The 15,542-nt window shown below is 45.9% G+C and overlaps 1 protein-coding gene across 1 annotated transcript; it reads right to left on the reverse strand.

Moving 5' to 3' along the window:
• Positions 1–248: 248 nt before the first annotated feature.
• Positions 249–14,839, reverse strand: LOC117057365 (vomeronasal type-2 receptor 26-like). The gene is made up of 5 exons (XM_033168208.1): positions 14,555–14,839; positions 12,000–12,881; positions 4,415–4,642; positions 2,475–2,601; positions 249–1,150 (listed from the first exon to the last, which is right to left on the reverse strand). The coding sequence occupies exons 1-5, from the start codon at positions 14,837–14,839 to the stop codon at positions 249–251; spliced, it is 2,424 nt and encodes an 807-aa protein (XP_033024099.1).
• Positions 14,840–15,542: the final 703 nt, after the last annotated feature.

Consider the following 15,542-nt stretch of genomic DNA (forward strand, 5'->3'; position numbering starts at 1 on the left):
GATTGACTACCCCTGGTGCAAATAAGAGTGGGGTGTAGAATAAGGCTCCATCTCTAGGGTGATATTTATCTGCCCGTGCTTTGTGAAGTATTATTATTATTATTATTATTATTATTATTATTATTATTATTATTACTACACCGCCCAATACCTGGAGGTCTCAGGTCATTTCACAAAGAAGGATTTCTTTTATTTTGTTTTGACTACGGCAGACCAACATGGATACCTACCTATATCTATTCTTTTATTTACATCTTTCTCCGTATCAACTGCTCTCTGTTATTCAGCTCAGGCCTCACCACAATAATGTAGCATTTAGGGGAAAAGATGCAACCCAGCAGCCCAGCACTAGAAACCAATATGGAGAAGATCTCCACAGCCACCATGTATTTTCCTCTAGTGCTCAAGTATGTGGGAATAAAGGAGAACCAAACACTGCAGAAGACCAGCATGCTAAAGGTGATGAACTTGGCTTCATTGAAACTGTCAGGCAACTTCCTGGCTAAGAAGGCCACAGTGAAGCTGATACTGGCCAGGAAGCCCATGTAGCCTAAAACACCATAGAACATGAGAACTGACCCTTCATTACATAAGAATATAATTTCTTCACTCATTGAGTGCATATCCACATCTGGGAATGGGGCAGAGGTTGCCAACCAGAAAACACAGATTCCTACTTGAATCACAGAGCAGGAAAGGACAATGGAATAAGCCAGTTTTTTGCCTACCCATCTCCTGATCCTGGACCCTGGCTTGGTAGCCATGAATGCCAAAACCACTGAAATAGTCTTGGCCAAGATGCTGGAGAGGGCCACAGAGAAGACAATGCCAAAAGCCGTTTGTCGGAGTGGGCAGGTTGCCTTATTAGGCATTCCAATGAACACCAAGGAGCACAGGAAACACAAGAGGAGGGAGATGAGGAGAATGTAAGTGAGGCTTCTGTTATTGGCTTTGACGATGGCAGTGTCCCGGTGCTTAATGAAAATGCCAAGTACCACAACTGTGATCAGAGAGAATAAAAGCGCAGAGAAAGTTGAAACAATGGCCAAAGTTTCCCCAAAGCTTAGGACGTTTGTTTTCTTGGGAATGCATTGATTCTGCTCTTCATTTGGGTATTGATCTGGAGGACATCTGGCACAGGTTTCCAATCCTGAAAAAGGTTGCATGACAATTGGAAATAATCCAGAATATGCTTAAGGGTGTTTTTAAAATCAGGAGTCCACTTAACATAGTTTTTCAATAAGGAAGTTTCAAAACTTCTAGTGCAAATGCTTGTGCCCTAGATGCTTTGAAGATAAAGTTAAGCATGAAACCTGATATTTCCTATATGGAAAACTATGCATTTAGTGCTCCTCCTGCATTTTCTGAGAACCATAGATAGTTCATAATGAAATCAGATAAATATTACAGCTGAAATCTTGGAAGCAAGAGAGGTGATTTTTATAGGATTTTAACACTGTCCCCAAAGAGCCTTGGTTTTAGAGAAAAAACTGCTATTCTATTCCATCCTCCCTTCCCCAAAACTTTCGCACAATATTTTTTCGCTCCATAGGGCGCACCGGACCATAGGGCGCACCTCGTTTTTAGAGGAGGAAACAAGGAAAAAAAATATTTTTTCTGGTTTTCCTGCTCTAAAAGCCCTGTTTTTTTGAGGATCAGCTAAACGTTTTGCAGCTTTTTTGCAAAGGGAAAAGCCCTGGGTTTTTTTGAGGAGCAGCTAAATGTTTTGTAGCTTTTTTTGCAAAGGGAAAAGCCCTGGTTTTTTTTTTTTTTTTTTTTTTTGAGGATCAGCTAAAAGTTTTGCAGCTGAGAAAAGCAAAGGGAGAAAAGCAAAGCTCTTTTTGGAAAGGGAGAAAAGCAAAGAGGAAAAGCTCCATTTTTTATGGGGTTCAACTCACATTTCTGCAGTTTCTGAAGGAAAGGGAGCCATTTCTACAGTTTCCAGACAGATAATCTAATCAGCCAGTCACATGTTGCTGGGAAAACAAACAACCTCCCTCTGCAGCACATTCAACAATGGAGGCCTGGGCAAAGGGGCGGGGCTGAAAGGGAGCCGGGATCAGCGCTTCCAAGACCTCGCTCGGCCTTTTTTCGGCACTGGCTGGCCCGCGGAGCCGCGGCATGGAATCGAGGGGCAGGCCAATGAGGAGGGGCGCCCCTCCTCGCTGGCCCTCCCCTTGCCTCCATGTCATGGCTCCACCCAGGGAGCCCAGCAGTGGAAAAAACCCTGAAAATTGGAAAAAGGGAAGCAAAGCTTTGCTTCCGTTTTTTCTCTCCTTTCGGCGGTTTTCCCCCGGCCTGGATGTATTACGCATGGGTGGAAATCCGGGCATGTGCAGTGCATCTGACGTGCATCGTGATGCCACGATGCATGCACCGTGCCCCGCCCCCAGGGGGGTGCCTCCGCGCCACCGCCCCTGGCAGCGAAGAGGCTTCCTCCACCACTGTGTATATGCTAATATGGCACCTCTCACCCTTCTCATTTGAGAACATCCCATGAGGACATGGATCACAGTCATAACAACAGAACTTCTTCCCCTCCTTCTTTTTCTTCTCATAACCTGGAAGGCATTTGGCATTACATAAGGAAAGGGGTGGCACCTATCCAAAGAGACATGAAGAGGTTAATATGAAGAAAATGTTTCAGAGGATTCATTTAATATCAGGTGATCTATCAGTAAATAGGAGGGCCAGAAATGTGAAATGTAGAATCCATATTCTCTATATGCAAAAGAATCTCTTCATCCTTCATATAAAAGGAAATGGGAATGGGATTTAGCAATTATTGGGTTAACAATACAAAAGCAAAATGGATGTGGGCATTAAAACATTCCAAAAATATTTAATAGTGTGAACCTGAAAGAGAACAATCTTAAATCAATATTCTAATGGTTCTTTACTTTATACAGAATTTATTTAGGCTGAAACTGGCACTGTTGGATATATAATGGAATTAATGCAGCATATATATATATTTATATATATGTATGTTGTAAAATAATTATTCCTTTCTGGGCAGAAATACTGAAGATTTCTCATTAAGTAGTCAACTGTGGGTGAATTTCACCTAGTGCTCTTTTTCTTTACAATATATATCCTCAAAGCAGGAGCAATCATATTGCCACCTTTAGTTCCAGTAAAACTGAGACCTGCTTGTTAGGATATTGATGCCTTCTATGTGAGGTGTACCTAGGATCCCTTGTGCCCTTGGCAAGGAGCTATTTTGGCACCCCCACCATCCCTTGCACCATTGACAAGGAGATATCAATGCTTCCAAAGTCGGAAGAGACCATGGAACAGGAATTTCTAAAACTTTGCTTTTCATCACCTTTTGTGCTCCTCCTCCTGCCCTCTTTGGTTGGTTGGTGGGTCAGCCTGCCTGCCTCCCTCACTTGACAAAAAACCTGCCCGCCTTCAATATCTTGCAACGCCATCCACCAGCCTCTCTTTTCTTTCCTCAGAGCTAAGCTTGGTGCTCTACTCACACTTATAATAGTGCCAACAGCTAAGTAGGGATTTGGAAGTGCACAGCTCTTCTGATGACCTATGCCAGTGGTGTCATGGGTCAGGAGTCGGCTTCCCTTGTGAGCAGCAGCCTGAAGGAGCAGAAGGCGAAGTGACTCCACCTGCCGTTGATCAGCCTTCTTGTTCCTGATGAGAACCTGCTGGCTCCAGCTTTTTTAAGCAGGGTTTCCAGCCTCAGTCAGTTGCTGGAAACAACATTTGCCATTCCTGATCAAACCTTGCTGCTTCTTGTTTCTCCTGATTTTTGACCCTCAGCTTTCTTGGCCCCCAGATTGTCTGACAACGTGAACTGAGATACTCCTGATCTTACAACTGGACTGGAGCGTGTATATGGACTCTTCCTCCAGGCAAGTACCCTCCAGAGATTTGGCTGGTTGTCTGGCTTCTCCCTCCACTGAGCTCTGCCATGGTTGGCAGCTCAGGACTATGACAAGCACATGGATTCCTCCCCTGAGGCACTGAGAGGAGCCTGCATGCCTTGCCCAGCAGCCCATGGAGTACATGGATGGGCAGCTGGGCTGCAAGCCACTCCAAGCAAGGCATGATTTTGCAGGGGCTCCTCTTGGGCCTGGGCCTGTGGGAGGGGCCAACCTGACAAACACCTTCGTACACCCCTGCTTCTATCATTCCAATTCAACACTAGAGTCTCAAGCAGCATCAGAAAAACTCACAAATATACAATGTTCATTCACAAGGATACAGTTACTGAGCATTCTATCTAATGTCGCTAAGTGGAGAGCTACCTTGGTGTGACATGTCTTCTGTTTCATTTGTTTATTTAATAATAAAATTATTTGTGTCTTCATTATTAGTAGTGGGCATCACTTCCCTTTTCACCTCAAGTGGAAAAAATACATGCTCTCCCACCTGTGTGCAGTGATTTCCTTACCTGAGTGAAGACTCTGTGCCATTGGATTCCATCCCCGTTCATCAAGAGCTCTTTTCCAGGAGGGGCCTGAGGATCCAGCTCTCCAACTTTGACCCTGACATAGGAATTATTTGGGAAAGTGACCAGGTTTGTAATATCAAAGCCAGCTGCTAATTCTCCATGTTCATTGAATGTAATTTCATCCCCAGCACTGTTGTTGAATGAGAACCTCTGCAGGAATGAGTGCAGCTAGGTGGAAAGGGAAACAAAATGTCTATGAAGTGTTTATTAATAGTCTTACTAAGATAATTCAGGTTTTCCTGGGAGAATTTAAGATCTTTTCCTGGCTCTGTTTGTTTGAGTTACCATGAAAGCCGCACTTTTTCATGCATATTATCTGACAATGAGAAACTACAGAAAGCAACAAGCACTGGCACTATCTCTGCAGGGCCCTGGTGCCCAGACGCCCTGAAAATGTTGAATGAGAGGGCCAGAGCCCCTCAATATTCTGCAGTTGGAAGGGCTCTGGCGGGCTCTCCTACTGCTGTGATGATGGGCTGCATTGCCACCTCCTACTGCAGCAGTGGGCTTCTACGGAGCAGTGGGAGGGGTGGATTGAGCCCCTTACAGACTCTGAATGCCGTTGGGAGAACCCCTAAAGTGTCCTCTGAAAGGCCAGGGGGCCTGCCAGGGCTCCTCCCAGTGTGTGACATCACATGCAACGCACGACACCACGCATGCACACCAGACACCCACATGTGGGTCGGAACATGGTGCACTTGGCCACAAGGGTCATTTCAGGCTGCTTGAGATACACTCCACTTGGCCAATTTATGCCATTATCCTCATGCAACAGATTGTCTAATTCTTTGTTTCCCTGTTAGGGGTCTTGGGACCCCAGAGGTTCCACAGAATGCACCCAGGAGGTCTGCAGCACCATCCCCTGCCAGGGTACTCACTTCTCTTGTTAATTGCACTGGGAAAACCTTCCACGCTGGATGGCAAGTGAGGTGGGATTGGGGGGAAAAACCTCTGACACAGTTTATTAGGGCTCTTGCAATTGGAGGGAGGGAGGAGAGAGTGCTAATGGTTTGCTCCAAGGTTCACATGCCTATCATAAAAGATATATATGTAAGGGATCCCTTCCTCTTGCTCCCTACATTTTAACTGAAAAGAACTTCTAATTGCTTCAATGACTATCAAGTTTAAAGGACTATCCCACTGCTTGTAAGGAGGGTTTTGAGTGAATCTTGCCTTATGAGTTGGGGACTCATCTAATCTTGGAAGTACAAAAAGGGTTCAGTGTGGTTTTTTTTAACATTTGCTTGGGAGCTGCCCAGAATGGGTGGCACATATATAAAAAGATAATAAAACATCAAACATTAAAAACTTCCCAATACAAGGCATTGGCAGGGTATCAGATCACTCTTTTCCCTAAACTGAGGGAATGGTGAAAAGAAAGAAAGTGAATAAATAAATTGGGATAAATTGACTTTTTCAGCTATTGTTTAAAGTTGCAAAAACAAAGCAGCATGGGACTGAGTGAGGGACAAACTTTTGGAATAACATCAGGATATCATCTCCGCTTAAAGAATGATGGATAGCAGTAACAACTGGTAAAAATAGACATAATATTTTATAAGGACAGGAAGAAACAACATGGACAGTGTTATGTACTGAGTTGAATAGGATCCAAACTGCAGCTGTCTGATTGGTCCTAGAACAATAGGATTGAGATTGCAGCAGTCTGACTGGTCCCAGAACAATAGGATTGAGATTGCAGCAGTCTGATTGGTCCCAGAACAATAGGATTGAGATTGCAGCAGTCTGATTGGTCTGCAGGAGCCACCCAATCCAGCTCCAGGTGGAAGTGAATCCGCACTCTGATTGGCATACAGGAGTATCCCGGAATTAGCCAATCACGTGGGGCCCATTGTATAAATAGTGTATAGAGTATCTTTCACTGGCGACGAAGGTGGGATCCCGCTGAGCTGACTGCCACACACAGCACCGCAGCAACGCCACCTGCCGCACAGCTGCCTCGCACCGTGTATCCAGGCTTCAGCTCCGGGTCCCAAGGAACTCAAGATGGCAACGGACAGCAGCTTCTCGCCGTTCAACCCAGCATCAGGAGACTGGGAAGGATACGCCACCCGTTTCACCTTTCTTCTAGAAGCCAAAGGGGTCACCAACGATGCCAAGAAGAGGGTGATATTCTTCAGCGTCTGTGAAGAGGAGACATTCGAAATCGCCCGGGCTCTCCTTGCACCTGATGATGTCGCTACCGTTCCTTACAAAACAATAGTGGAACAGCTGAAGGGGCACTTCTCGCCACAGCCCTTGGTGGTGGCTCATTGAAATGCCTTCTATGCAAAGCGGCAAGCCCCTGGGGAAACCATAACGGGGTTTGTGACCTCCCTCTGCCAAGCCGCTCGGTTCTGCAACTTCTCAGAGTTGGAGAACATGCTGCGTGACCGCCTCGTCAGTGGCCTGAGGGACGAGAAGCTGCAACGACGCCTCTATGCCAAGAAGGACCTAACGTTCCAGGTCGCTCTGGAGGAGGCCCTGGCAACAGAAGCCGCCGAGAGGTCGATGCAAGAGGCACGGCCGAGCGTGCTGTCCCAACCAAGGGTCCACCACGAGGACCTCATCGACGATTCAGGATCAGACAGGGAGGAGGTGCACAAAGTACAGCGGCGCACTCAAGCCGTGCACACACCACAGCTGCCTCGACCAGAAGGAGGGAACTGCGCAAGCTGCGGGGAGAATTACGAGAGGAGGACCTGCCGTTTCCGCAATGCCGAGTGCAGGCAGTGCAGAAAATCAGGCCACATCGCCCGGGTGTGTCGGGCTCGGCCCATCCGACGCCAGGCATCAGATGACCGCCCCAAGAGCCCCAGGTCCTGGGCCCCAACGCACCAAGGCAACTCGACAGAGACCACGGACTACCAGGTATACCAGTTTCCCCACCCCAACATAGAGAAAATTTATGTAGAGGTACAGATAGAGGGGGCCCCGTGCCGCATGGAGCTGGACACAGGTTCAACCCTATCCATAATCTCGGCACGGACTTTAAGGAAACTGTGCCCTAGTGGGGGTCCCAAACTCAGGCCAGCCCCATTCACCCTCCGGGACTTCCAGAAACGTAAGGTGCCCACAATGGGGGTGGGGACCTTCAGGGTGCAATATCGAGGGCGGACGCGGCAACTGGACTTGCTCGTGGTCAAGGGCTCCTATGTTAGCTTACTGGGATTGGCATGGTTTGGACCACTGGGGCTAGCCGTCACCGGGGTGAACCGCACTAGCTTACAAGTGGATGTGGACGCCATATGCAAGGAGTTTCCGGCAGTTTTCGATGGGAAATTGGGACAGTATACGGGCCCCCCCATTGCCCTACAGCTGGACCCCGCAGTACGACCTGTCAGGCTCAAGGCCCGCCGGGTCCCGTTCGCCCTGAAACCCCGTATAGATGAGGAATTGGACCGGCTCGTGGAGCAAGGAGTGCTGGAGCCTGTGCCTAATGCCACCTGGGAAACCCCGATCGTCACACCCGTCAAGCCTAATGGTTCGGTCCGCATCTGCGCAGACTACAAATGTACCATAAACAAGGCCCACATGGCCCACGCATACCCAGTGCCAGTAGTCAGCCATGTCCTCAATTTTTTTTGGCAAGCTGGACTTGGCCCAAGCCTATCAACAGCTGCCAGTAGATGAAGCCACAGCAGAGGCACAGACGATAGTGACGCACAGGGGAGCGTTCAATGTAAAGCGGCTGCGATTCGGTGTCAGCGTGGCACCAGGCATATTCCAGAATATAATGGACTCGCTGCTTAAAGGGATTCCTGGCGTCACCCCCTTCTTCGATGATGTGTTGATTGCCGGGCCCACGGCAGAGGAGTTTGAGGACCGCCTTCGCACCGTTCTGCACCGTTTCCAGACAGCGGGTCTCAAGGTGAAGCGGGAAAAGTGTCTACTAGGAGTGCCTCAGGTGGACTTTCTGGGATTTATGGTGGATGCAGAAGGGGTCTACCCGACTGGGGACAAGGTACGGGCCATTTGTAATGCCCCAGCGCCCAAGGGCAAGACTGAACTTCAGGCCTTCTTGGGGCTATTGAACTTTTACCATGCCTTCCTTCCCCATAAGGCAGCAGTAGCAGAGCCCCTACACAGACTCCTGGACAAGCGGGCCCCTTGGGTGTGGGGCCAGCACCAGGAGGCCGCATTCCAGGCAGTCAAGGACTTGCTCATCTCAAACTCGGTCTTGGCACACTTCGACGAGAGGCTGCCGGTGGTGCTAGCATGCGACGCCTCACCCTACAGCATCGGCGCTGTCCTTGGACACCAACTCCCAGATGGAAGAGAGGTGCCAGTGGCATACTTTTCCCAGACACTCACCGCAGCTGAGCGGAACTACTCACAAATCGACAAGGAAGGTCTGGCAATCGTGAAGGGAGTAAAAAAATTCCATGATTTCTTGTACGGGCGGCCCTTTACCGTGGTGACTGATCACAAGCCGTTGCTTGGTTTGTTTGCTCCCGAAAAGCAGACCCCCCAAGTGCTGTCTCCTCGCGTCCTCAGGTGGTCAATTTTCCTTGCCGGCTACCAGTATGCACTGATTCACCGCCCTGGGAAAGCGATGGGCCACGCAGACGCCCTCAGCAGGCTACCACTACCAGAAACAGGCCCCGACCCAGCACCCGCACAAGAGGTTATGAGCCTGGAGCTGCTTCCCAACCGCCCTATTCAGGCACAAGAATTTGCACACCATTCCAAGAAAGATAGGGTCATCTCCCGGGTCCTGGACTGGGTGTGGAGGGGATGGCCCAGCAGCAGCCCCGGGCCAGAATTCGCTGGCTACACAACCCGTAAACATGAACTGTCGGCCCACAAGGGGTGCCTGTTATGGGGAAGCAGGGTCGTCGTTCCTGAGCCCCTTCGCAAAAGGGTCCTTGCAGCCCTACACGAGACACACCCAGGGGTAGTGAGAATGAAGGCCCTCGCCAGGAGTTATGTATGGTGGCCAGGGATTGACGGAGAGATAGAGACCTGGGTCAAACACTGCCAGGCCCGCCCAGATCCCCCAAGGTCCCCAGTGCAGTCCTGGGAGTCCGCCCGAGCACCATGGTCACGCCTGCACATGGACTTCGTGGGCCCCTTCCAGGGGAAAACATTCTTCATAGTGGTGGACTCCTACACCAAATGGCTGGAAGTCGCACTGGTACCATCCACTTCTACGTCCGCAGCCATCCGGGTACTACGCAGGCTGTTTGCAACCCATGGACTCCCTGACACTCTCGTCTCAGACAACGGAACCGCATTTATGCCAGAAGAATTCCAGACCTTCACAGCGCAGAATGCCATCCGCCACATCCGCTCAGCACCATTCCACCCTGCCACCAATGGCCAAGCAGAGCGCATGGTGCGGACCACCAAGGACACCCTACGCCGCATGACGCAAGGGGACTGGGAGTACCGCCTTGCCACATTCCTTCTAGCACAGCACAGCACCCCCAGCTCAACAACTGGCCGGAGCCCTGCTGAACTACTAATGGGCCGGCACCTCGCAATCAGACTGGACCGCCTCCACCCCGACAGAGCTCAGGATGAGGTAGTGGTGGGTGAACCCCCGGACCTTTGTGGCCCAGGATCCAGTGTACACAAAGAATTTTGGGGCAGGCCCGGCATGGGTACCCGCCACAGTCACCAGGGTGACGGGCCCCGTGTCATACGAGGTGCTAACAGAGGGGGGGCAATGCTGGCGCCGCCACTGCGACCAGCTACGGCGACGATTCCCAGGAGAAAACCAGGAGGAGGACAGGTCAGAGGAGTCCCAAGGGAACAGTGGGGCATTGAGACCCGTAGAGCAGGAGGGGCTGGCAGGGGAGGCAGAATCAGTAAATACTGAGAGGACCTGCGAGGCCAAAAGGGCACCGGAACCAGAGCCACGACAGAGCGAGCTGGTTGCGCCAGACCAAACAACCCCATCACAACCAGCAGCCTTGGAACACGAGCCAGAACCAGAACCCCTGACCAGGGAACAGCCCAGGCCGCAACGCACACGTAGGCGGCCAGCGTACCTTGAGGACTATGCATGCAACCTCCCAGGCAGGACTGGAACTTAGAGGGGAGGGGTGTTATGTACTGAGTTGAATAGGATCCAAACTGCAGCAGTCTGATTGGTCCTAGAACAATAGGATTGAGATTGCAGCAGTCTGACTGGTCCCAGAACAATAGGATTGAGATTGCAGCAGTCTGATTGGTCCCAGAACAATAGGATTGAGATTGCAGCAGTCTGATTGGTCTGCAGGAGCCACCCAATCCAGCTCCAGGTGGAAGTGAATCCGCACTCTGATTGGCATACAAGAGTATCCCGGAATTAGCCAATCACATGGGGCCCATTGTGTAAATAGTGTATATAAAGCAAACGTTTTGGGGGAACTACATTCCTCACTACTAGGAGCTGAATAAAGAGCATGAAAATCACACTGGACTCCGAGTATCTTTCAGACAGATTAAATGTCATATCCAGGAAGAACAAGGATGCTTGAGAACTTCTGTTGCAGACTAATAAATCATTAAATGTGTTAATACGAATAGAAGTTATCAATATTGCAGCTGTTGTATAAGGGATTACTATTATGACTGGAATATAATTGAAATTAATAAGATTTTGGAACGCAGAAATAAAGAAAATTGTCAAATCTCATCAGATTCTAGCACACAGGGGCCAACCTAAATTATGTAATTGGGTATTTGAATGATTGATGTTAGGAACTGTATTGTAATTTGGCATTGATATAATGAGGCTATTATTGGATCATTGTAATTAAAAACTAATAAAAATTTATTACAAAACACTTATTGAGACTGTGCTGTCTTCCAAATGTTTTGTAGTTCTTTATTTCCTTGACATTTGAAGGGAGGGTGTTCCACAGGGAGGGTGTCACTACCAAGAAGGCCCTCTGTCAGATTCCTTTTTGACAGATATATACATAAATAGATAGAGATAAATATACAGATATAGGTTTAGAAGCTGCTAGAAATGTCATAATTTGTTCATTTGTACTAAAATAAAATAAAATTTGTCTCCGCTCCAACTAAATCTTTGTCATTTATGCATGATAATTCACAAATTTTATGGTCTGTTTTTTCGTATACTTAAAATTCTTTGCTTATTTGAGGCTACCTCACATTTTCTCCATAGAATGGCTTTGCTACCATACAGTTATCACAATTTTCAAACGCAGGGGTCCATGGCTTATCTTTTGAAAAACAAAGGGTCCACAGTAATTAGCTAATTAGGAACCACTGGTCTAATTAAATGCCAGTAGAAATACTGGAACAGTGCCAGTCCTAAATATTTAAATTTTTAGAACAGATTTTAACTTGTCAAGTAGTTGCTGCTAGTCTGTCACTTATGAAAGTTTGTGTAATATAAAGTCTGCTTGATATCATCATAGGAAATAAAATAATTTAAGGTGAATCTTTATGTATTTATTACTTTAATTATTTACTTATAGATGAATGCCAAGTCACATTACATATCAATACAGCACACAACACTGAATACTTTGCAAGGTGAATACTTAATAAAAGGAAACAATACCTGCCAAGGCTCTACATTCTGAGAAGAGAGTCTGTCTCCAACCTTTATCCTTTTGTGGATGGCTTCAAATAAGTACCTAATATGTAAGGCATGTGCCAGAGCATAGACAGCGTTATAGATACCGTAGCTGTGGCCGGTCATGCTCATTTCAAAAAATGGAGCAGGGAGGCTCTCCAGCTTCTCCTCTCCAGTACATGTGCCTGCTAACACTGTGGAGTCTGAAAGTGAACAAACAAATGCTTCTTCCCAGAAATTGCTGATAAAACCATCTGCATCTGCCCAGGAAGGATTCACTTTCTGCAGAAAGTCTGAGAAGTCCTGAATGTCCTTGGAGTGAATCGCAAAGGAGATAGCACCATGGAACATTTGTATATTAACCTTCACAAATTTTTTAAAATAATATAATATGAAATCAATTTGGGCTGTTGTAATCCATACTTTTCCTCCAGGTTGCTTCTTCTTAGATGGAGGCAATATCAGCTGAAATGTATTCATTATCTCTATAGTATGTGATAGCCGTATTATAGATGTACTTTCCCCATATATAACAACTGCATTAGCTTTACTTGACATAAAAGCTGGGGACAAAAGCCTTGTTTCACACAACATATCAACGATGTTACCAGTGAAATGCATATGGTATTCAATTTTTTCTGTGAATTCTGAACAGATTCCATTCTGGAAAAGCATTGGTTCAATGAAATGTAAGAAACGTTCTCCAGCTTCATTATCTGGAGTGATGAGCCCGACCCATTTCCATCCAAAATGCAGAAGTAACTGGATAATCCCCTTGTACTGAAGATCTTCATTGGGGACCATGCGGTAGAAGGGAGCCAGTTTGATTTGATCATTTGTGGCTGGTTCAAATGAACCATATGAAATCTAAAAAAGAGAAAAAGCTAACCCTATGGTTGTTTCGAAATTCAAGGATCATGCAGAAATCAAAGCGCACATTACTGATTGCTTCCAATACACTCAAATTAAATATAGATTACAAAAAGATAAGAAGATAGGATTTGAAAAAGAAACCTCGAAATTCAATAAATATTTAATACAAGAAACATCAAAAATATGTCCAAGTTATACAATTTGTTATTAGAGTGGGAAAGAAATGATGAATTAGTTAAACATCTATGATTAAGTGGGCGCAAGGCATTTGGAAAAATATTATGTGTGAACAATGGGAAAAATTGTGGAAGGAAGATATGAATTTCACCAGATGTTATATATTGAAAGAAAATTATCTTAAAATGCAACATAGATATTATTTAACAGCGGAAAGAATAGCTAAAATGAATAAAAATTGCGGAGATGTCTGCTGGCGATGCAGCACCGGAAAAGGCACTATGATGCATATATGGTGGAAGTGCCCAAACATTGTACGATTTTGGCAAATAGTGTATAACGAAATGAAAAAAATGTTTAGATATTCATTTAAGAAAACATAAGAAGGTTTCCTATAGGGAATAGTGCCAGGAAGTCTAAAGGAAGAAGATAAAACATTATATTTATACACAACAGTAGCCACAAGGCTATTGATATCGAAAAACTGGAAAAGTGGGGTAATTTCAACAAAAACAGAATGACTTGCCAAACTACTAGAGTATTATAATATGTCCAATAATAATAAATACAACAGAAAAACTGACTTGGCTTAAGCAGGCACCAGGAGTAACGAAAAAGGCTTTTCTAAACTAGAGTTTAATTTACATTAACAAAGTAAGAACTCCCTGTAAGTTTCTAGCCTTCTTCCAGAGACTCTGTTAAACTAAATACAAATACACTTTATAAAAAAAACTCTCACTTCCATACTCCCAGCCTCCAACACTCCCCACAACTCCCAAAGCTAGGAGCAGTAAACGGTTTGCAACAGAGCCTTATATACACAGAGTAATGCCCATGCTTCAGCCAACTAAGAACAAAACACCAGCACCTGTATCTTCTATTTCTTAAACAGGCAGTACTGACATCAGACCGGCTTAGGTATAATTTTAAACCCAACAAAAAGAAGTCTAGAAATGCAGCAGAACAACACCATCTTGGTAAGAATATATCCATCCCCAAATGCCAGAAAAATAACAAGAATTTTGTTTTCGATTAGCCTCTGAAAGTGGGCAATACTAAAAATCACCATACCTGTAAAAAGAAGGGGATCTTATGATTCCTAGGGAGAGGGACATTGTTGTCCCAAGTTATTTATGGCTTTGTAAGTCAGCTGCATCACTACGAAGTTAGACTGACATACCCCTCATGCAGCTGGGGCAGTGCTTTCAGGAATATGAACCCATCAAGTTTTCCCATTCATCAAACTGGAACCTTTTGAACAATCTTCCATTAAATATATTATACACACATCCTTTAGAATCTGGGTCCTCTCATGTTCATTGTTGGGTATTAATATTATAACCCCCCCCCCCAAATATACCAATATATTGCAAATCTTTTCCCATTTCCATTTTACCACTTCATATTCATGCATCAACAGATTCCTAGTAAAAGGAAAAAAGGTGTGAATAACGGCATGAAATACAAATTTTTCAATACCCATTTTCTACCTGTGGAATCTTGTAAAGACCTAAGACATCTGCCATGGATAAGGAGGTGTCAGAGCTAAGTCCCCCAATGACTCCTGCTACATTTTCCTCAATGCCACATATGTAGTTGGGGACGAAGTGATGTGATTTAAAGAGCAGATCCAGAGTGTTTCGGTAGGTCATCCTTGAATTAAAATGGCTATCATAGATCTGGAATCCAAGAGTGGCATTGGGCAAGATCTTGGGATTCTCATTGATCTCATCAACAGCAAACACCAAGGCGACGATGTGTGCATAGAACTTCATAATCACTCTGCAAATAAAGTATATTACTATTTTATGGGGTATTAAACAGTGCACAACACCTAGATCTGAGGAATACCACTGCCTCAATTAAATCATGTTGGAAATATGGAAATTGTTTTGTGCCTTTAGAGTTAATCTTTGGATCTCTCTTCCATCTGAATCATTTTGTCTGAACGCATAGTTTGAGAAATCTTCAGTTTTTCTAACCATGTTGCTTTTCATCACTAGGCACAGTTCCCAAATCTGGGAAAGTGCTAAGTTTTGGGAAGGAGGCAGCAGGACTCTTAGATTTTGTCAGAGCCCATGACTCCTTCCCAAAGCCAAATGCCTTGCTTACCAGGTTTGGGGACAGCATTTCAATGGCTCTGTGTCCAATGTGTGCACACGGTTCGCAGATCCTGAACACTGCCCTTGCGACTTGTGAGGTCTAGCGAGTCATTTATATTTCATTGGAGGATAGAGAGATGCCATGTACAGTGGCACCTCAGGTTACATATGCTTCAGGTTACAGACTCCGCTAACCCAGAAATACCACTTCAAGTTAAGAACTTTGCTTCAGGATAAGAACAGGAATTGTGCTCTGGCGGCGCGGCGGCAGCAGGAGGCCCCATTAGCTAAAGTGGTGCTTCAGGTTAAGAACAGTTTCAGGTTTAGAAGGGACCTTCAGAACGAAATAAGTACGTAACCAGAGGTACCACTGTAT

Source organism: Lacerta agilis, chromosome 14 (genome assembly GCF_009819535.1).
Source record: "Lacerta agilis isolate rLacAgi1 chromosome 14, rLacAgi1.pri, whole genome shotgun sequence".
Taxonomy (NCBI): domain Eukaryota; kingdom Metazoa; phylum Chordata; class Lepidosauria; order Squamata; family Lacertidae; genus Lacerta; species Lacerta agilis.